General features: G+C 38.0%; 3 protein-coding genes and 1 pseudogene across 4 annotated transcripts; 1 reads left to right on the top strand and 3 right to left on the bottom strand.

Annotated features, from left to right (window-relative positions):
• Positions 1 to 1,000: 1,000 nt before the first annotated feature.
• Positions 1,001 to 4,468, bottom strand: LOC103955181 (probable LRR receptor-like serine/threonine-protein kinase At3g47570). Its single transcript, XM_009367065.3, has 2 exons — positions 1,784 to 4,468; positions 1,001 to 1,585 (listed from the first exon to the last, which is right to left on the bottom strand). The coding sequence occupies exons 1-2, from the start codon at positions 4,437 to 4,439 to the stop codon at positions 1,224 to 1,226; spliced, it is 3,018 nt and encodes a 1,005-aa protein (XP_009365340.2). The 5' UTR covers positions 4,440 to 4,468; the 3' UTR covers positions 1,001 to 1,223.
• Positions 4,469 to 14,085: 9,617 nt separating this feature from the next.
• On the bottom strand, positions 14,086 to 16,531 carry LOC103950720 (cytochrome P450 81Q32-like). The gene is made up of 2 exons (XM_009361947.3): positions 15,578 to 16,531; positions 14,086 to 14,879 (listed from the first exon to the last, which is right to left on the bottom strand). Exons 1-2 carry the CDS (start codon positions 16,481 to 16,483, stop codon positions 14,256 to 14,258), a joined length of 1,530 nt encoding a protein of 509 aa, XP_009360222.2. The 5' UTR covers positions 16,484 to 16,531; the 3' UTR covers positions 14,086 to 14,255.
• A 741-nt stretch (positions 16,532 to 17,272) lies between these two features.
• LOC103950725 lies at positions 17,273 to 20,029 on the bottom strand (annotated as a pseudogene).
• A 796-nt stretch (positions 20,030 to 20,825) lies between these two features.
• On the top strand, positions 20,826 to 23,393 carry LOC103950736 (E3 ubiquitin-protein ligase APD2). 2 transcript variants are annotated; one of them, XM_009361974.2, is made up of 8 exons: positions 20,826 to 21,039; positions 21,130 to 21,356; positions 21,490 to 21,586; positions 21,864 to 21,941; positions 22,078 to 22,298; positions 22,373 to 22,442; positions 22,541 to 22,841; positions 22,929 to 23,393. In XM_009361974.2, exons 1-8 carry the CDS (start codon positions 20,937 to 20,939, stop codon positions 23,005 to 23,007), a joined length of 1,176 nt encoding a protein of 391 aa, XP_009360249.2. In that variant the 5' UTR covers positions 20,826 to 20,936; the 3' UTR covers positions 23,008 to 23,393. The 2 variants fall into 2 exon arrangements, with proteins under 2 accessions (XP_009360249.2, XP_048436406.1); XM_048580449.1 differs by having other exon boundaries at positions 20,885 to 21,043.
• Positions 23,394 to 23,453: the final 60 nt, after the last annotated feature.

Genomic DNA, 23,453 nt, shown 5'->3' with positions numbered 1-23,453 from the left:
TTTGAGACATTTGATTCAAGAAGCACTACTTGTTTTGGCTAGTTAAAATTATTTTTCGTAAATAAATCCCAATTCAAATGAGAAAGAGAAACACATATTTGATTGGTTAATATTTCCATATCAATATATATATATATATATATATATGCTTATGTCTTTTTCAGATTGTGCACTGAGAAAGAAATTTATGTTGTAGGAGTCAAAGAAGAAATCCTAAGAAATCCATGAAAGAAATCCTTACAAATCCATAGAAATTTATAATAGAAATCCATAATAATATGTCAAAATCTATATAGAATTGTATAATCTATTAAAATCTTTCAAAATCTGTCACTTAAAAAGGTTCATTAAAATCTTATGAAATCCAAATTGACTACACCCCTAAAATTTAAAAACCGCGAAAGAGAGATAGAAAGTTTATATTATTTTATTTTGAAGTATTAAATTTCATTTTTCAATTGGAGTATTAATTTTTTTATTGGAATTCAAATAAAGTAATACTATTATTTTAGACACTAATTGACTTTGGTAGCAAAAATATTACAAATCTAAAGTTACTATAATTCTTATTAGTGACTCCGATTGCCAATAAAAATAGTGACTCAAAGAGTAATGCATACCAATGATGTTTTGGTGACAAAAATGTAATTACATTATAATTAATTGGTGACAATATATTAGTGACTTTGCTCACTTTTCTTGTAGTGCTTATGATGAAATAAGTTTGAGCGTGTAAATACAGAAACGGATCAGCTAAGTTTCCGAAAGCAAAGGGCTCAAGCCTAATAGGGCAAAAATTTGTGTTCATCGCTCAAAACTACTCGAAAAGTTACAAAAAAAATTCACTTTCGAATATGACAACATCAAATAATATATTAGCCGTGAATTTTCAATTCTCAAATCATTTCCTAAACATTGTTTACCTTCTTTTAATTTTATTGCATTTGAAATTATAAAATCACCAATAATCAATTGAAAATCAAAATATACATAACAAACAGACATAATATAACTTTATTAATTAAAACGAGAGAGATGACTACAAATCACCGAGATAGCCACATTGTGACTAACTTATTTTCTATAGTTACAAAACATTATATTTATAACATAACCCTAATACTAATAGGCTAGACCCAAAACTAATCTTAAAAGAAAACCTGAATAATAACCTAAATACTATTATTTTCCAACAAAATCAGTACATAAACTTTCAATTGTTGTTAATATTGATGCTTGGCACTCTTTGCGCTGAGAAGGGTCTTTCTGGCAGTTTCCAATTTGTGAAGGGCGTCCCTCAAGCTTATGCGTCCGTCGGGAGAAGCACAAGTGCAAGAGAGGCCAACCTCAATGATTGAGATGAGGCAATTATGTCCTACTTCTGTGATGATGAGGTCGTCTAGCAGCTCGGAATCTAGCACTTTGATCACGTCGTGAGGGAAGGCTGACTGCACCCATGTGATGATGCTTTGATCTCCTGTGAAACTTTCATGGGCGGGGCTTTTCCCGGTGAAGAGCTGTAACAACACTACTCCGAAACTGTATACATCACCCGCTGTCGAGGGTTTCTGGTGGATACCATACTCTACAGTGTGGTATTCATTCTCCAAGTTAGTATATTAAAAAGCAAGCAAATTTACTTGACACCCGTGATTAACCGGTACGAAGTGTTACTTATCACGAAAATCGACCAATGATTGACATGTATCATATGGCGTATTGAAAAACAATTAAATATTCTTTCAAGTGAGAAATAGTTCAGAACTATGTAATTAGTACCAACCTGGGGGTATGTATCCTATAGAACCCTTCAGGACATGTGTGGAGCTAAGTGACTGTTGCGCAATCTCTGTGCTCTCCATCAGCAGCTTCGCCAGCCCGAAATCTCCGATCTTTGCATTCATATCTCCATCCAAAAGAATGTTGCTCGGCTTTAAATCGCAGTGCACAACCGGAACTTCGCAGTCATGATGCAGATAATCCAATCCACACGCCACATCAATGGCCACATTTAGTCTCTCAAAAATGTTCAACCCATCTCCATCTGCATTTTTTCTCTTGCCTCTAATCCAATCTTCCAAGCTCCCATTACTCAAATACTCGTAAACCAAAGCAAGAAACTCCATGTTTTTAAAGTCCAAGCTGGAGCAAGAGGTGATCAGTTTAACAAGATTCCGGTGCCTCACGCTCCTCAATGCTTCGCACTCTGCCATAAAACTCTTCCAAGATGCTGTCATTTTCATATCAAGCACCTTCACTGCAACTTCAGTTCCTTCTCTCAAAAGACCTTTGTATACAGCCCCAAAGCTCCCTGTTCCAATCAAATTTTCGGGGTTGAAATTCCCAGTTGTCCCACGTAGCTCTTCGTAACTGACCATTTGATGTTGCCCCTTTAGTAGCAAACCAGAATTAGTTTCTGTTGCTTTGCCGCCTGAGCCTCTTCTTTTTCTAAAATGTAGCAAAAGACCAACTGTAATACATGTTACCAACGTTGCCAAAGCAACAGTAGAGAGAAGAACTCGGACAAGTACCTTTCTCCTATGTTTCACACATGGGAAATGCATGCATAGCTTAGGGTTGCCTTCAAGATGGACACTTGAGATATTTTTAAAAACTCCACCATTTGGAATCACTCCTTCTAAGTTATTAAATGAGAGGTTCAAGTATCGAAGGACACGCAGGTCTTGAAGTTTATCAGGAATAAAGCCAGATAGTTCGTTCGAGGAGACGTCTAAAATCTCAAGACCCCTCATTTCTCCAAGAGCATTTGGAAGGGGACCTGAAAGTTTGTTTCTGGCCATGAACAATCCGTCCAAGCTTGTACACTTTCCAATTGAGCTGGGAATCAACCCCGAAAACTGGTTGCTAGAGAGGTCAATAGTGGCAACATTTGCGAGAGATCCTAATTCTTCAGGCAAAGGTCCACTCAGGAAATTGTTAGACAGATTGAGAATAGTGCTCAAACTAGGAAGGTTTAGAAATATTTCTCCGGAAATACTTCCGTTGAGCAAATTGTCGGATAAGTCCATGGAAAGCAATTTCTGGAAGTTTGAAAATGAAAGGGGTATATGGCCAACAAAGTAGTTTCCAGATAAATCAATATGGTTCAATTTCATGATATTACCTAAGGAGTTTGGAATTGTGCCAGACAATTTATTTCTTGCTAAACCAAGCATTTGCAACTCTTTCAGCTGCCCAATTTCTGATGGGATTTCACCAGAAATTGAATTGTAGCTCACATTTAGCAAAGTTAAACTACTAAGTTGACTAATTGAGGCAGGTATGTTACCATAAATTCGATTCCCTCCCATGTACAATTTTGACAGAACCTTGGATAGGTTGCCAATGGACTCTGGAATTAGGCCTTCCAGCCGATTTTCATCAATCGCAAGCCAACTTAAGCGACTGCTGTTTGTCAAAGAAGTAATGAAATTAAGACCATTGTCACCATAGCTAACTATCCGATTGAAGCCAATGTTGTACATTTCGAGGAAGGGAAGATTTCCGAGGCCTGGTGGAACTGTTCCTTCAAGAAAGTTGTTAGACATGCGAATTGATCGAAGTCCAGAGATGTTGTGTAGAGAAGGAGGAATTTTTCCTGTGAATTGATTGACACAATTCCTGAAGTGCAAAAGATTTGGAAGTGTGTCATCAATATTGCTAGGAATCTCACCCCACAGATGGTTTGAAGCCACAGTGAACAAAACTAGAGAGGAAATGTTGTATATGGATGAGGCAATGGTCCCGGTGAGTTGGTTAATGGCGAGGTCAAGTTCTTTGAGCTTATGGAGGTGACCTAATTCACTAGGTGCAGTACCACTGAGTCTGTTTGTACCTAGATTCAAATTTGTGAGGGTGAATGAAAGGTTGCTAATCGATGGTGGGATGGGACCGAAAAAATTGTTTCGTGCCAAATTCAAGACTTGGAGATTTTTCAACTGTCTAAGGTTTTGCGGGAGGATTCCTGTGATGTTGTTTGAGGACAAGTCGAGGATTTCGAGTGCCATCATTTGGGTTATGTTTGATGGAAGTGAACCTCGTAGGGTGTTGGAGCTTACGTTGAGTGACCTCAAGCGAAAAAGGTTGAAAATTTGAGTGGGAATTGTTCCGGTTAATTTGTTGTTATGGAGTTGGAGGGAATGGAGGAAGGAGAGGTTACCAATGTGAGGGCTTATGGAGCCTGTGAGTCCCAAGCCTGAGAGGTCAAGAGCAATGACTCTCTTGCCATGTTTGTTGCATACAACTCCAGTCCAGTTGGTGCACGGGGATGAGCTTTGGTCCCAGAAATATGGAGGGAGATTGGCCGTTGATTTGAATGAGATCAAGGCTTCTTTGTCTGTGGAAATGCTTGGAATTACTGACTCTATGCTCACAAAAAAGCATGTCAGAAGAATAGCAAATGTGGAAAGTTGTGGCAATAGATGGAAGTGGAAATCCATATCTCTTGGCTTTGTGTTTTGCTTTTCGATTTGCAACTACAAGATGGGTTTTGTAGGGGAGGGAAAGCATTGTTAGTCAACTAGTTAGTCAAGGAAATAACTTGGTCTCTCAAAGGATGAGAAGGAGTTCTTTCACAGAATAATAAGTGTTTCATTACAAAAATTTGTATTTATGATCGAAATTGTTAATATTATAAATTTTTATATAAAAATTATCTCCAAAAAATTAATAAAATATGGCTTTAACCCTTGACATTCAAGTTTCTTAACGTAAAACCCGACATAATTTTTTTATCTGAATAAAACTCATTGATGATTCCACATAAGCAAATTCATTAATTTTGTTTGACTTTACATGTTTTGTATTTTTCAAATGCCGAAAATACCGCCAATTACCATATTAAAGTATACATTTAATTGTATGCAAATTTGAAGGCAAAAATTTATGATTCTAAAAAAGGACCGTTTTGATACAAACTCCTCGTTTTTAAATGTTATAGACTAAACATCTATTCTTTTGGAAAATATGATTAAACATTTTCCTTACAATTTTGGTGCTTAATTTTATTTCATTTCATTTTATTAGAAGTCTATTCACAGAATTTCTTTACTGCATTTCCTTTTTTTTCCTCCTATTTTTATGCATCTCTTATTATAATGATTTCAGAGTTTTTAATTTTTTTTTATTAAAATACTTATTTTAGTAAATTAAAATATAATGTAAAAAAACTTGTTGCTAGGTACGTTTGGTTATATCGGTACGTTTGATTATATCGGTATATTTGGTTACTTATAAGATGATTTGGTTTACGGTATATTTGGCTTTTTGGTACATTTGAATTTTTGGTACGTTTGTTTTCAAACCATAAGTTTTAGTATATTTTTTCATAGAAAGAGTCATTAAATCGTATGTAACATCCCACATCGTCCAGGGGAGTGGATCATGTAAGCCTTTTATGTATATTCCTATCTCTACCTAGCACGAGGCCTTTTAACCAATTGCAACATAACATTTTTTTTCTATTTTTAAATTACATATAATTAATTGTCTACAATATAGGAAATTAATTTACCCCGTCTTTTAAACTCCTACGATGTCACATCCCCGCCCAGGCCCCCATCACATCCCAGGCTCAACTCCACCGTAGTATGATATTGTCTGCTTTGGGTCCCGACCACGCCCTCACGGTTTTGTTTCTGGGAACTCACACGAGAACTTCCCGGTGGATCACCCATCATGGGATTGCTCTCGCGCGAACTCGCTTAACTTTGGAGTTCCGATGGAACCCGAAGCCATTAAGCTTCCAAAAAACCTTGTGCTACGAACCGTGAAACAAGCCTCATTACTCAAGGCCTATAGTATGGAGAAGGATTATTTTCTTAATCACTGCCTATATAGTCAAGTGGGATTTCATTGAAGAAGATGGATCTTTATTTTGACGATTTGTCTTTGCTAGACGTGCTTGACTGGGTCCAAATGATTTGATGCGCTGAATCTTAAACCTTGTTCGTCAAATGACGTATGCAAATTTACGTATTAAAAGGAGAGAACGGAAACATTGGATGTGCAAATTTTACTTGGTGGTACAAGTTAAGTATACGGAAATGGTTTATGCACAACATTTTATTCAAAAGTCAGATTTTAACACGAAGGTGTGATAGTGAAAAAGCATAACGTTTCGAGTTTAAACTCTAGTAGCAGTTGAGTATTGGGATTCTTTCCAACCTTGTAATTAAGTGATGGAGGTAGTCATAGGTCATGGTTTTGCCAAATTATCTTTGCTAGGTGCGCTTGACGAGTCAAGTCTTCAAAACTTGTTCATATGCTATAGATGACTCTAGATAGTTTTAGAAAGAGGACTCTTTTATCATCAATACAAACGCGTAGAATATGCAAATTTAGGGGTTTATCTGATGTGTTAGTTGTGCAAATTTCTCTTCAATTAAAACAAAACATGGAAGTTTTAACGAAAAGTCTACGGTACTATTCATTTGAATGAAAAACCACATTTTTACACTAAAAAGTCAAATATGATACTATTCACTTTACCATTTATTTTGTCCTTATCGTTAAAACTCAAAATTTTCAAATATTTTTTTATTAGTTTTCCTAACCTAATATTTGCGAGTGTGGACTTGGCAAGCATTGAAAACAAAAAAGAGAACAACCTTCTATCTTCCTTTGAGATGCTAAAAGTCCAAGTCAGCATACGTTTTAAAAAGACTGCAACAAGATTTTTAAATTGAAAAGTTAATGCTAATATAAAATGGTGTGAATTGAAAGTCATCATTTTGACTATTGTGATTAATTGGGATTATTTCTGATAATTAAGTCATAGTACTCTGATCAAATTGTCTTTGCGCAGCCCAGGCGTGTTTGACTCTTGATACGTCGAGTCTTCAAAACTCGTTTATCTTGTCAATACAAATTTTCATCAGGAAAGAAAAAAGAAAAATGTATTCATATACATATATGTTAACAGGTTGAAGTGTGTGGTGGCCCCCATGAGTCCACCACCTTGTAGATGCACACCATCATTTTTTTTTTTCTTTCAATACAACAACATTCTACGCTAACACTAATCTATAATAAACGAAAACAAAGAGTTTAAAGACGAGATAATGGGTTAAAGATAAAAAGCCTATTCATCAAGGCGCAATCCACTACTTACATCGTTTCTTAATTAAAACTGGTGTTTTATCTAAAACGTCAAGCATGCATTACTATTATAGCATGATATAGCATAATAGCAAAGAAGGTAAAAGACTAAAAGGTCGTTATGGATTCATAAACAGTTCTTTCTAGAGACATCCAACATGCGAGCAGTAACTACATCATATAGTGTTAAAATATCTCATATTGATCGTATATATGAAAAAAGAAGAGTTTAAATATCCTAACTTCACTCAACTAATATTGAGGTTTCTTATGATAAAATCTCACACCTGACGGATTGTGCAACTGGTAATTACCAAACTGAGGACAATATCGGTGTTGTTAGAAGTGAGCCATATGGCTAACTCTTTGATAATTCTACTTGGTATCAGAGCCAGGGAGTGGGCTTGTATTGCCACGTGATGGGTGGGTCTCCTTGACCACGCGCGATGATGGTAGGTCCCTTGACCCCGCGTGTAGAGTGACTCTTCTTGGTTCCACGTGGTTGTCGATGTGTGGATTTTCCACGTGTGACCCATTAATTGGTTCCCACGTGAAGGGGTATGTAATATCACAAATCGATCGTATCTTTGATAAAAGAAGAATTTAAATATCATAACTTTACTCCAACTGAGATATTGTACTCAAAGTAGACCATATGGCATGTCTTTCTGATTACAGTCGGTAGCTGCATATATACACAGTTCAACATATTAAATAACGATTAGGTTATTTCCTTGTCGGCATGTATACTTAAAGTATATGCTCTTATAATTACCGAGTAACTAACTTTAGAACATCACCACATGATGTTATTATTTTATTTAAATTATAATATATGTATTTGCACAAAAAATAAATCCGTCGTTCACTAATATTGTATCACGTATAAAACTAACATCACATGTTAATGTCCTCAATATGCATAAAAGTTTCTCCAATCCGTATAAAGTTAGGACATTACTATAAAAATAAAGTACACACAATAAATGCTACTTTAGAAATCTTTATACACACCTGTAGTATTGTAGCAGAAGAATCATACTCCTCTAGAACTTGCTGTACATGTTTTTGCCATAAAATAATGTCATCAACTACAAAATTCAGCTGAAATCAATATAATCGACATGCGCAGTATAACAGTGATAGGATTCTGCCATGTGGCTTAATAAGATGTTGACAAGTGTATATGGTATTTAGTAGTTAGAAGATAAGAGATAAATAGCAAATTGTAACAGATGGAAAAGCAGTTAATGAAGTTGTTGTATTTCTGTTGTTACTCTCTGTGCAATTAGGAAGAAGTGGAGAAGGGTTTAACAATTGGTATCAGCCAGTTGTCGATCCCATCAATCCTTCCAGTTGTATGACTCGGCAAGCCTCGCGAAGAACCATGGAGTCTAGGGTTTCTAATTTGGAATCCAAGATCGAGGAATTTCAGGCGTCGCAAGAAAGATTCCAAGCATCGCAAGCAGAATTCAAGGCATCACAAGAGAAATTGAAGTCAACCCAAGATGCGATTCTTCATCAATTGCAATCCCCGTTCGCACGATGCAATGTTGTTTCAATGGGCGATTCGTCTGAAGCAACGCTCGGTGACCAACCGTTTCGTGAACGGATGAATTCGAACTGCAATCGCCAAGATTTTGGGCAAAATTACAACCATCAAGCACGGCAGCCATTTTTGAAGATGGATTTTCCAAGATTTGTTGAAGGTGATGATCCAATGGGTTGGATTTACAGAGCAGAACATTATTTTGAGTTCTTTAACATTGAAGACTCGAAGAGGTGAAACTCGCATCATTCCACATGGAAGGAGAAACCTTGCAATGGTTTTCAATGGGCACACTATTTGGAGAATTATCTATCATGAGAAGAATTCTCAAAGATTTTATGTCAAGAATTTGGGCCATCGGAATTGGATGACGCAGAGGAGAGCTTGGTGAAACTACGACAAACTAGAACCTTAAATGACTATGTAATCGAATTATGGCACCTAGCTAATCGAACGAGAGAAATCGGTCAAGCGCTTCTCAAGTCTTGCTTTATTGGGGGTTTAAAACCAGAACTCAGACACGATGTCAAGATCTTGAAGCCTAAAGATGTACTAGAAGCCTTAGCCATTGCACAGCAGTTGGATGCCAAATTATCATACTTAAGGGTGAAATCTTTCTCCAAGAATTCTACAATTCAATCCACTTTTCGTACACCTTTACAAACGTTGAATTCCAATGCTATGCCTGAGAATAAACCTAAAGCTCCTAGTGTGAGAAAGTTAACTCCTGAAATGGTAGATTTCTATATGAAGAATGGTTTATGTTTTCATTGCAAGGATAAGTATTTTAAGGGGCATACCTATGATAAGAAACAGTTGCTTTTAATTGATGTTCAAGATTCGGATTCTTGTGTTAGTGAAGATGTGGATAATGAAGAGCTAGAAATCACAGCTTGTGCATTATATGGAATACCTGCACCACCAACCATTAAAATTATGAAGGTTAATGGGTTTATCAAGAACTGTCATGTTACCATTCTTATTGACTCGGGGAGTTCTCATAACTTTGTAGATCTTGGCTTGGTAAAACGGGTGAAGGGTAATCTTAACACAGGGCATACTTTTAATGTGAAGCTAGCTGATGGGGGTAAGGTGTCGACTCATGGTACATTGGCTCAGATTTCTGTTAAGATTCAGAACTACAATTGTATCACATACTTGTATGCCATTCATTTGGGAGGTTGTGATGTTGTGCTTGGAGTACAATGGTTTAGAACCTTGGGTTCAGTTCTTGAGGACTTTGAAAAACCGTATATGAAGTTCCAAAAAGGGGCAGTGACTTATTGCATTGGTAGTCCTGAGGTACCATCCGAGCAACTAAAAAATATTTCAGCCCTGCAAATGACTAAATTGTTGCAGCAAGAGTCCACGATAGGAGCAGTTTTATGTCACATAACAGCAGAAGAATTCAAAACCCAACAGATGGTGATTGCTAATTCGGATAATTTGTCCACATACCAACTTCAGCAATTGCATCAACTTTTGAAGGAACATGACGTTATCTTTGCCACTCCAAGTAGTTTACACCTTCATAAAAATCAAGATCACAGGGATCTCATTAATTGAGGGTAGCAAACCACCTAATAGTAGGCCTTATCAATATGGTCAAGTGCAGCAAAGTGAGATAGAGTAATGTGTGAAAAAATTGCTGCATGCTGGGTTTATTAGGGTCAGCAATAGCCCCTATTCTTCTCCAGTTATATTGGTACGAAAGAAATAAGGAACATGGCGTATGTGTATGAATTATAGAGGCCTCAATGACATCAATGTGAAAGACAAGTTTCCAATCCCTCTTATAGATGAACTATTGGATGAATTGTTTGGTGCACACTTCTTTTCTAAATTAGATCGACAAGTTGGGTATCATCAAATCCGTATGAACCCTAATGATATTGAGAAAACAACTTGATGGGCACTATGAATTTTTGGTAATGCCATTTGGTTTAACCAATGCCCCAGCCACATTTCAGTGCCTTATGAATGAGTTATTTAGACCATATCTCAGGAACTTCATCCTAGTATTCTTTGATGACATTTTGGTGTATAGTCCTTCTTGGTCTCTCCATCTGTCTCATTTGAAAACGGTATTTGATACACTGAGGATGGATAACTTATATATCAAGCAATCAAAGTGTGCATTTGGCAAATTTCAGGTCGAATATTTGGGACATATTGTTTCCAAGGAAGGTGTTGCTACATATCCGAGCAAATTGGAAGCCATTGCTAATTGGCCTATTCCAACATCTGTTAAAGCTTTGAGAGGGTTCATGGGTTTAACAGGTTACTATAGGAAGTTTATTCCTGATTTTGGTAAGATTATTGGGCATTTAACTTCACTAACCAAGAAAGACAACTTCTATTGGACCCAAGATGCTACTGAAGCCTTTCACACTTTGAAACAAGCCATGCTCTCTCCTCAAGTACTTGCATTACCAAATTTCAGCAAGCCTTTCATTATCGAAAGTGATGCATCTGGTACATGTATTGGTGCAGTGCTTCAACAGGAAGGGAGACCAATTGCTTTTACCAGCAAGGCTTTATGTCCAAGAAATCAATCATTATCTGCCTATGAAAGAGATATGATTGCCATTATCCATACTATTCGTAAATGGCAGTCATATTTGATAGGGAATCATTTCATTATACAGACAGACCACCACAGTTTGAAGTACTTTCTTCAGGGAAGAACACATACACATTCCCAGCAGAAATGGGTAATTAAGCTATTGGGATTTGATTATGAAATCCAGTTCAAACAAGGAAAAGACAACCAAGATGCTTATGCTCTATCTAGGTCTCCTCTCAACACTAGTTCTTCATCTACACAATTGTTGGAATGAGTTCAGTTGAATGCAATTTCATATCCATACTCTACATGGATAGATGATCTTCGGAGGCACAGTGAGGGGACCCTTGGGTTATTTCTAAAAGGTAACTGGTCTGTTCATGTAGGTCATGCCATATTCTTGTCCAAAGACTTGTAATAAATGCATGATAAGATTCTTGAATGATGGCTATACAATGAAGGTCAATGACAGTTTATATCTCTTGCCCAAATGTATGATATAAACATGCATTTAACAATCACTAATGGTTGTTTCAAGTTCTTCATGTCTTCGACAACCAAATTTTTATTCATTGCAAGAAAAGGAAAGGCAAAGGCTCTTCTTGATGGGTGTAGAGGTTGCGTACACCCAAGCGCACCAGATTGTGAGAATCACTAAATTTTGATGTATTTATGAGTGATTTAATCTGATTGGCATCTGAATTTTGATGGAATCAACCTATCACTATTTTGGTTTAATCTGATCCAAAACGCCTTAGTTTTCTTATTATCAAGTTATCAATCGCTCAAAAATTGTATGTGTGTGAGTAAATGAAAGGAAAAATAGAAATACCTGATATTGGTTTGTAGTGCATGTAATTGATTCATCTATGGGAGTAAGAATCATACATGTTATTTCTATATGTGATTGATGCCTGACATAACCCTTACATGGGTAAGTCTGTTGCCTTTGATTTCCATTTGAACAGGTAAAGTAAATTTATGTAAATCATTTTCTTAGCCTGCTGTGCTCTATGATAATGTATAGTAAATATATATTAACTGAATTGAATAGCCATATTATTGGTTGTTGTGGGAAATAATCAATATGGATTAAAATTCTCGAGTTCTGCAAACATGAAGCAAAATTGACATATTATGTGTTTAAATAAGGAATGTGTTGCCCTACATTGCTTAAGCTTGAGATGAACAAATGCAAAGACACAAATATATGTATAAAGTATAACCTTGTAGTATCAACTTGTGTACATATGTTTTTCACCAAAGTGAATTGTTCTCCAACATTGGATTGTGTAAATTATGAATTTAAAACTCAACACATGTCAATATTCTTTTCCAAAGAGAGGAATGCGTGAATGGTTTGAGATCTTTTAGGGTATAACATTTTTACGGCTATTGAAATGTGGAAGTGTATGATAAGGATGCCCACGTTGCAAACATTGGTGTGCATGATGGTTTTGAATCAACTGAAATGTGGGAGTAAAGAAAGCGCTGCTACGTAATTTTGATAGCATCTGGACCTGATGCGGCTTATCTTATTTTCCCTATGGTGATGCTTGGCTTATCTTATTTTCCCTGTCGTTATTGTAAATAATTAATTCCATGTTGATTCAGTTTATAATATATATTGGTACAACTGACTTATGTTCCAAAGAGCATGTTGGTTTCGTATGAGTACGTAGGAAGCTTGAAAAGCTAGTATCCAGTGATTAAGGTTAAAGGCAACATAAAGTTAGCTTTATAAAGGTACACTGGGCAATTGCGTGTATGATTGTGTATTTATATGTATTTGCATGGTTGTCAGTATGCCATTACAATTATGAAGTGATGGTTTAAGACTGAGTTGCAGTGATAAATATGCATGTGCTGAAAACGAGAGAGAGAGTGTGGAAAACCACCATTCCCTGAGGACGATTAAGATTGACTACGTCTACGTGATGGAGAAATCTAGCATCACTTCTTTCGGGGATCCGACTTGGCAGCCTCCTCTCCTCTCCGCCTTCTTTTCGTCTTCCACCCACGCTTACCGATCTTCTACTTCCGCGGTTCCACCGTTTCCAACCTCACCAACCCTTACTCATTGGCATTTCGGCAGATTTCCAGTGAGACGGTGGTCCGTGATTTGATCATCCAACAGCTGAACAGCTTCACGATCATCAGGTCGTCGTCCTTGTCAATCAGGATTCACTTTATCGTACACCCGAGGTTTCGAACGAGTGTATAAGGACAATTTTGATCTGAACAATATCATTCCACACCTTATCTCGGACACCTTAAGTGCTTGATTCCCCATCTCCCCGTCTCCCCAATTCCCCATTCCTCTCCATACTTTGTGCCAACTCATATCCACTTTTAACCGAATATCGACCATGTTTAGTATAGTGCCATACTAATTTATCTCGACACCCATAAAAACTCTGCACCAGGATAGCTTGAGCCTCATTTTCATCAAGAAGCCTTCGGACCTCTTCCTCCTTCCAGCATCATCTCGCCGTATCTATTTTTCTGCCACTAACACTTAGCAGGACAATAATGCAACAGCTAACTACACCGAGAGCTGTTTGGGTTGCAGGTTTCATAATTCAAAAAATACAATATTATGAGATTTTGGGCTGCAGGTTTCATAAGTTACAATATTGTGAGATTCGAGATTTTTTTACGGATATTTTTCACTGAGATCAAATCTTCTGCTGAATTGTTTCAAATTTCAACCCATGAGCTAATTAATGGAGGAATTTATAAAAGGTTTGATGTGATTTTAGTTTTTTCTTATATGTATAATAAAAGTTTAATTTCTATATGGAATTGTCTTTGCTTTTGTTTTTTATGTGAACGAAGATTTTGGTTAGAATATCATCTTTTTTTCTTAGCATAGACAAAAGACTGATATTGTAAATAAAAGATGACAACTCAAAACAAAACCTAAATCCCAATAGAAGGGGATTTAGGTTAAGAAAGCTTTCACATGATGGACATGGCTTCTATATTTTGGAATATCGGTTGTTATTAGAGAACGGGGTACGAAAACATGCATTGGCCCATTTAGAGTTGAGATAGCAGGGCAAGCATTTTTGGGCGTGGCCTACACTTTGCGAGTAATGGGTGAGCTCTAGGCATGCTGAGACCAGTACCTTCACTCATGTCCACCATTTCCTCGCCAACTCTCTCCCAATCAAAACACTGAATCAATGATCCTAGAGCCAGCCCGACTATCCGAGTCGCTAAGCCTTCCCCGGGGCAGCCCCTCCTCCCCGCCCCAAATGGCAACCAAACAAAACCATCTCTTGCCTCTTGCAGGTTTTGGAACCTCTCTGGCTTAAATTGGTCAGGTTGTGCCCACAACTTTGGATGATGTTGTATGGCCCATATGTTCACTAACAACATGGTTCCACGTGGGACGTGGAAGCCGCCCACAGAGCAGTCATCTGATGATTCGTGGGGGACTAGCAGTGGGCCTGCTGGGTACATTCGGAGGGTTTCGTTTATGATGCCTTGGAGATGGGGTAACTTGGGAAGGTCTGATTCCTCAACAAGCCTGCAGCTTTGTCCAATGTGGATATCAATTTCAGCCTGGGCTTTTGCAAGGGCTTCTGGGTTGTTGAGCAAAAGGGATAGAGCCCATTCCATGGTTCCTGATGAGGTGTCTGTCGCTGCCGATAACATGACCTGTGGGTGGAATTGCGCAAAAAGTCTTAAGCCATAAGGTTTATTTCAGATTATGAAGTGTGAACTAGCATATATACCTAACTGGTTTGGTGGAGCGGTCTAATATGCGAGAAGGACTTCTTCGCGACAAGAATGTCAATATCATTGTTGTTTCATAACAAGATGATCACAAAGTGTTACGTAAAAAAAATTAAAACATACTACATTGCGTAACGTATTTAAAATACTGTTAGAGTGACATTCTCATTTTTTTTATTTGAAAAATAAGTTTTAACTACATAAAAAGTGGGGCATTGACCTTAGTTAAATTTGAGATATCCAGATGTTAAACAATAAAATATACACTAACTAAACTTTACATTATTCCTGCACACACTCTTGTAATTTTTTTGTCATTGATTTTTTTTTCAATTTATTTGATCTGATGACTAAAAATTAAGAGAAGTACATGAGAAGTAAACATATGTGTGAATAGCACTACTCAGTATTTATTGACCAAAACTAAATTTCTATTTTTTATATTTCTTAGATCTAGTTGAACATTGTATTCACCCAAACAAACTAAATTTCTATTATTATATTTCTTAGATTTAGTTGAACATTGTATTCACCCAAACAAACTAAAAAAACATTATCTTTAAGCACAAACTTAATGCATCTGATTCTGCAGTTCAAAAATTTTGGACAAGAGAACTTACTTGCATGATGCCTCTTATGATCTCATCTGTATAATATTCGGGTTCAGTTTCTTGCAGGGAAAGCAAAACTTCCACCATTGTCTTCCTCCTCTGTTCAGAAACAGATCCACTCTGCAATTTTCTATGTTCTTCTATCAAATCTTGCATGAATCCATCCCTTTTCTTCTGCAATATCACCAACTTCTTCTCAAGCCCCGTTACTCCCAAATACTTCAAAACAGGCACAAAATCTCCGATATTCGTAACCCCGCTAAGCTCAAAGCTTTCCGTCACGATCTGTTTAAACCGCTTTGCTTGCTCCAAATCCGCCATATGCTCGCCATAGTACCGCTTTCCGGCAATCATCCTCATCACAACATTAAGTGTCAGCTCAAAAAACGTTGACTTCATCTCGAAACTCTGAAATTCACGGCCGTTAGAACCTCGGAAAAGCAGGCAAATCAACGACCTAACTTCATCTGCACGGATACCGTGAAACATCTGAAGGCGGTTGGACGACAATAACTCGAGGGAGGTTATGCGTCGCAAGTTGCGCCAGTGGGAGCCGTAGGAGGCCCAGGTGAGGGAGGTGTAGTTGTATCCGAGGTGTTTTCCTGCGAGGAACTTAGGGCGGTTGGCAAAAGTGATGTCGTTTTTGGTGAAGCATTCCTTAGCCGCGGACGGTGAAGATACGAGGAGGACCGGGCGGGAGCCGAATCGGAGATATGATATTGGTCCATGTTTGTTGGAGAGTTTGGCAAGTGTTCTGTGGAGGGGTTTTTTGAAGAGGTAGAGATGGCCTATGACTGGGAAACAAAGAGAGGGGCTTGGTGGGAGTTTTTTGTTAATTTTCTGCAAATAGTTTTTGAGGAAAAGAAAGAAAATGAAAAGCAAAAAGTAGAAGAAGAAGAAGAACGAAGTTTCCATTGATATGCTGTTGTCTGCAAGCTGTGTGTACTTCTTAAGATAAGGGTGCTCTATCCACACCTTTCTTTTAACAGTTATGTTTGAAGTTTCATTTTTCTATAATATATTGATTGTTTAACATTTCAAGGATTATATGAAAAATTAGTCAAATTTCTTATTAGTTGTTGAAAAGTAAGATGGAAGACAGATGTTGAAATCTAGTGATGGCATCGAACAAGCAACCCCACTTGAAAAAAAAAAAAAAATCTTATTAGTTGTTGAAAAATAAGATGGAAGAGAGATGTTGAAATCTAGTTATGGCATCGAACAAGCAACCCTACTTTATGGTGAAATTCTTTAATGTCATTAATTTATCACGTGATAATGATAATTGTAATGGAATATAATATGAATTCTGTAAATAGTCATATTATTTGTGCGTAATTGTATCTTATTGTTTAATTCATTGATTTGAATGTATGCATTAGATTAGTAGAAGCTAGACACAATTAGTAGAAGCTAGGCACAACCGACATCTTGTGGCTCCAGATGTGTGCGATATCATCACACAAAATGGGTGCTCTATCCACACATCTCTTTTAACAAAAGGTGCGTGCTATCCACACATCATTTTTTTACTTCTCACACATCCTTTGTTAATTTATGTCATTTGATATTATTCAATTCATCTGATCAAATAGTTGAAAATTGAAAAAGTATGTCAGAAGTAAAAATGAGTACATGAATATCACATCCTTAACAAAATTTAGCAGTCGTGATGACATTGACGTGCTGTGTGAATTGTAAAGCACGATAACAAAGTCGTGTATTTCACCATCCACGCAAGAATCATTTGCGTTAAAAACCCTATCTACTGTACCATCCAAATGCTTATGAAGAAGACAGATATGAAACAACCACCAAAAAGGTCCACTGGGTATTCTTAGAGTTGAGAAAGCAGGGCAAGCATTTTTCGGCGTGTTTGCAATTAAAGGGAGAGCTTCAGGCGTGGTGAGTCCAGGCCCTTCAGTCATGTCCACCATCTCCTCCCCAATCCTCTCCCATTCAAAACACTGAATCAGAGACCCTAAGGCAAGTCCAACCATCCTCATTGCTAACCCTTCCCCAGGGCAGCCCCTCCTCCCGGTCCCAAACGGCAACAACCCAAAACCATCTCTTTCCCCTTGTCCATTCACAAACCTCTCTGGTTTAAATTGTCCAGGCTGTGCCCACAGCTTTGGATTGTTCTGTATGGCCCATAAGTTCATCAGCAACATCGTGCCACGTGGAACGTGGAAACCCCCCACTGTGCAGTCCTCGAATGACTCGTGTGGGGCAAGCAAAGGGCCTGCTGGGTACATCCGGAGGGTTTCATTGATGATGCCGTGGAGATACGGAAGCTTGGCGAGGTCGGACTCCTCAAGTACCCTGCATTGCCCAATGTGGATATCCATTTCAGTCTGAGTTTTTGCTAGGGCTTCTGGGTTGTTGAGCAAAAGTGATAGAGCCCATTCCATGGTTCCAGATGAGGTGTCTGTCCCTGCTGCTAACATGACCTGGGTACAATTGTGTATACATGTTTTGGTCAAGCAGTCTAATTAGGAGTTTAGGAAACTGAAGATCTCTGTTTAGACTCTCTCAAACTCAAGTCCTTGTAAGACTTGCTGACACTAGTAGTTTTTGTCTTAAATTTTATATTGTAGCTTGGAGAGAGACTTACTTAACTACACTGGTTATGCGACTGTGACGGTATTATGAACCAATAACAAACTTTCATGTGCAATAGTTAAAACACATTACATTGTGCTATTGATTTAGAATATTGCACTACAACGGCGTACCTGGTGCAGGCAAGTCCTTAATGCAACTTGGATGCATTATAACACAACAAATATTGGACGTTATCTTCGTCCAAACCAATTAAACAATTCATTATCTTTAAGCAGAAAATTACTGCAATTGTTCTTTAAATTCAAAGATTTTTTTTTTTTTTTTGTTGAGAGAGCTTACTTGCATCATGCCTATTACGATCTCATCAGTATAATATTCCGGTTCAGTTTCTTGCAGAGCAAGCAAGACGTCCACCATGGACTTGCTCCTTTGTTCAGAAACAGAGCCACTCTGCTTTTCTCTGCGCTCTTGGATCAAATCTTGCATGAATTTTTCCATTTTCTTGTGGAGTGTCATCAATTTCTTCTCAAGGCCACTTACCCCCACATACTTCAAAACCGGCAGAAAATCTCCAAGATTGGTAGCGCCACTCAACCGAAAGTTCTCAGCAATAATCTCCTCTAAGTCCGCCACATTTTCCCCATGGCACCGCTTTCCCGCAACCATCCTCATCAGAACATTAAGAGTCAGCTCGAAAAACGCCGACTTCATGTCCAAACTCTGAATTCGCTGCCGCCTTTCGCGCCTCGAAAGAGCCGGGAAATCAAGGACCTGACTTCATCGAGACGGATGCTAGAAAGTATCTGAACTCGATTAGATGACAATAACTCCAGGGACGCTATGCGTCTCAAGTTGCGCCAGTGGGAGCCGTAAGATGTTGGAGAACAATTTAGAAATAAACAAAAAATAACAGAATCAAACAAAACTTGAAATTTTAATATTTTATTAACCAAATATACTTGATGTGCAGAATGAAATTATACAATAAATACATAAACTAATATAAAAATATCAATGATACTAACTTGATCACAGAAGGTAGAGGCTAGCGTAAAAGTTATGTCCTTCGAACAGTATTTTCGTCTTACTCTTGTGCTTACGCTATGTCATTCGAACAGTATTTTCGTCTCACTCTTGTGCTTGTGGTTCTACAACGTCTGCTCGACCAGGATACAACTACCTAATTCTACAACCTGGATTATAGAACTCTAGCGAATTGCTTTGTGTGTTTACTCTCTGGAAATTTTGTTTCAGGGAAGAAAAGATCATACTCATACTCACTTGGATAATGTGATTGCAAATATATAGGCTGTTTCAGCAGCCTTTCAAATACCTGTTCAGTGTATTTGAAAGCACACAACTCTTTCTAATAGCTGTATATTTTAATGGTCCAAGCCTTCAATTCATTTCCAAATGGTCCAAGTTCTAATTACTAAGAAAAGAGAATAAGTCTATATAAAGGCTAGTGAAAAAATACTGTTGACCAATGTGGGACAAGAGGGTCTCAAACTCCAATATAAGAGGCCCAGGCGAGGGTGGTGTAGTTGTATCCGAGGTGTTTTCCGGCAAGCAGCTTCGGGCGGTTAGCAAAAGCGATGTCGTTTTTGGTGAAGCATTCCTCAGCCGCCGAAGGTGAGGATACGAGGAGGACAGGGCGGGAGCCGAATCGGAGGTATGTGATTGGTCCATGTTTGTTGGAGAGTTCAGCAAGTGTTCTGTGGAGGGGTTTTTTGAAGAGGTAGAGATGGCCTACGACGGGGAAACAAAGAGAAGGGCTTGGTGGGAGTTTTTGGTTAATTTTCTGCAAATAGTTTTTGAGAAAAAGAAAGAAAATGAAGAGCAAAAGGTGGAAGGAGAAGAAGAATGAAGTTTCCATTGATATGTTGAGATGCTGGAGCTGTTTTTTCTTGTTAATATAAGATCAATATCTTAGTATCTTATTAGTTCATGAAAAGTTAATCTTACTTTATCTTGAATTTTAGTCACTGATTAGCATTGATAGAGATGAAAGGGAAGCGTACAAAATTGTAGCGATGGTATCGAACAAGACAGCTGCTTGAATAATTTTAAATAGACCATACAAAGACATCCAATGTACATAAAAACAAAAACAGCGCCTTCAATTCAAAAACACAAACAGCGCCTTCAATTCCAGCGTCGGACGGCATCCTGAGAAAAGACTCAATAGTTTGGTGAGAGATTTTTCATTGTGTCATGATCTTGAGCCGAGAACTTAGAGTTCGGACCCAAGCTTGAGGACCCGATGTTGGGGATCGATTTGGAGATTCAATGCTCATTATCGAACCTAGAGATTCAATGCTTAAGATTTCAATAAATGATAGACAGCTACACCACCTTTATAAAAACAATTAATCAACAAAATCGTTGGCTATATCAGTATTTTTCATTATATAAAATGTCGATTTAAATGAATCTAATGTAATTATCTTATTGTTTTTCAAACAATAAAAAAAATGTTCACTTTTAAGATTCTTATATTAAACACACGATGAGAAGTGAGAAATATGTCTCGAGTTACAACTTACAAGTACAAGATTGCCCAAAACAGAAATTAACACCTAACGTTCATAAAACTTGCCATTCAAAGTTTGCGCCCACCACTTCAAAAAACGGTTAGTTGAGCTTATGGAAGAACCAACTACCAAACGTAAAGCTACTGGTCTTCTTCCCACCAATCCCCCAAGGGTTCCTCTCCTCTCCTCCAGCAGAACAACAATTTCCTCTCACACCTCCCCCTCTCTCCCTACCTCTCTCTGCTACCACGCCATCCTTCTTCGCAGCCATGTACCGCTCGATGTGGGCCCACCCGACGCCTCCGGCCAGGCCTCAGCGGTGCCAAGAGACTTGGGCTCGACTCCTCACTCCTCTGACCCTCTGGATATGTGGCATGTACACAGAAATTTTTTATCTTCAGTACCAGTTTTCCTCCGCTAACCCTTCCATCTCAACAAAGCATTTCACTTGTTTTTTGGCAGTTTCGGTGAGTCTCCGATACGGGTACTATGGCGACCGCCGGATGGAACTTGGGCCGAGCTCGTCGCGATTGATGAAGGCTAGTGCCGTGTTTGTCAAACATGTTGAAGTGAGAGACGTTGACAGGAAAGGGGTTTCTCTCTACGCTTTCTCGGAGGAGCCTAAATTGAACCCCCAATCAAATTGGAGCGTGCACGATTACTTGATTCTTGGATCATACAATCGCAAGGTAGGAACTGAAAATTTACATTTTATTTTAAATCAAACCGTTTGCTTTAGGGTTTTGGATTTTTCCCAAATTCTGCATTTTCCCTCCAAATTATTGATTTGGATCTCCAGAGAGGTTGAAATTTTGTGTTCAGGGATTTTCCTTCTGGTTGAACAAGGGTTCAAGTTTGTCCATGAAATTGGAAGCTCATGCTACTATCTTAAATCAACTACAAGTTGTTATGCTTAAAGGTAATTTTTCAATTTGCAATTTATTTTCTTGACCAATTTTGTTCGTCAAATTTGTTCTCCAAAGACTGCATCAATACACATGTCAGCATTTTACTATGAACCCAAAATTTTCTGTTTCGGTTACATTATGAACCCAAATTTAAATAAAAGGAAACGTCATTTGGTGAGCAAATTTAATGAAAACTGTCATGCTTCCGTAAGAAAATATCGTTTGTTGTTTGCAGCTTGATTACATTTTAGACTCATCATAAAACAAATGCAATGCACGTTTTGACAGGGGAACAAAACGTCGAAATATTGCAGCCGGAACAAACAAGTTCTCAGGACAGCCTCGCCCTCAATGAACCCAAAATCGGTAACAGATTTTTCATTTTTGAAACTATTGTTGCACAATTAGATTTCAGAAAGTGAAAAAACGTATTCGAGTAGCCTGAAAACACTGATCACAAAGTTTATGTGCAAAATGATCATCATAAGCGTTTTTTGTTCAGGTAAAGAAGCTGAGTACAATATTGAGGAAGATGACAAGTACTACCTTGAATTCATAAACACAGATCCCAGGAGCCTAATTGCATTAGTGAATGTAAGTGTTTCATCAACGATGTATGATGTTACGAAAGCTAAGGACGTCTGTTCAACAACGAAGGGGTCTTGCCGGCTCAGCCTCGTATTCCCCAATACTCACTATGTCATACTAACAACACCTAACAATGTAAGGCCAGATCTCATACATTGTCTCAAATTGTTACTAATTTTGTGCCAACGTAACCAACAAAGTTGCTGCAGGGAGATCTTGGTGAATGGTACATCGAGCTTTCATTTGTGGCTCGCGTAGTAACCTACATTGCGATTTTAGGTACGAAATCAGAAATAGACCTCAGTTCTGTTGAGCTTTCAGTATTTTTTTCAGTAATTTGTAATTGCTTCAATCATTTATTTATGTCCAACTTTCAGGGTTTATTGTGGTGGTTATTTTTCTGATACTGAAATACCTTGGAGCCTGTGATGGTGAGGATCGTACTTTAGTTGAAACAGCAGTGGAAGAAGTTAACGAGACTTACCCTATAGTGCCGCAGAAGACGATTCTTCGACAGACATACGGGACAAATGAAGAAGATGAAGATTCAGGAGCTTCTAGTAGCTCCTCGGAGGAATTATACGACGAAAAATTATGCGTAATCTGTTACGACGAGCAGCGCAATTCCTTCTTCGTTCCTTGTGGTCATTGTGCCACTTGCTATGACTGTGCTCAAAGGTACATATATACACCGATATAGATACACCGCTCACTTTCGTATTCTTCTTTCACACATGTAGGTTTTTACCGAAATGAATCTTGCAGGATCATGGACGGGGAGAATAAGGTGTGTCCAATGTGCAGAAGGCTGATTCACAAAGTGAGAAAATTGTTCAACCCCTGAAGCCAAGGTCTGTGAAGTTTTGTGATTAGTGTGATTGAGAGGATCTTATTTTTTGGGTGTGGAAAGAGAATAGTTGTATATGTACAGAATGAGTGCCATTAAACTCTAACTTATATGCAAAAATCCACTGCCTTACTGTTCAATAAACACACGGAGATTTTCTTTTTCGGATCAAACCGCGTGGAAGAGAGCGATTCGGGTGCAGTTTATTTACCAGCAAACACTGGAGCATGGAGAAGAAGCTGTCTAGTGAACTCGAATGGTGATTGCCTCATGTTTTTGAAAATTTCAATCACTTGCAGAGTTGTGTATAAATTCTTCTGTCTTCCTTGAGAAGAAAGAACCCCCAATGAGGGTGCAATAATGAAGATTAATTTTATGGGAAATGCCTTCTTTATTAAAAGCGCTGAGGTTTATTTAGTTTGTTATCGATCAGTATCACTTAT

This window comes from the organism of the source record quoted next, unplaced genomic scaffold (genome assembly GCF_019419815.1).
Source record: "Pyrus x bretschneideri cultivar Hongxiangsu unplaced genomic scaffold, Pyrus_bretschneideri_v1 Contig1, whole genome shotgun sequence".
NCBI classification, from domain to species: domain Eukaryota; kingdom Viridiplantae; phylum Streptophyta; class Magnoliopsida; order Rosales; family Rosaceae; genus Pyrus; species Pyrus x bretschneideri.
The sequence above is the reverse complement of the archived record's forward strand: the minus strand, read 5'-3'. Positions and strand labels throughout refer to the sequence as shown.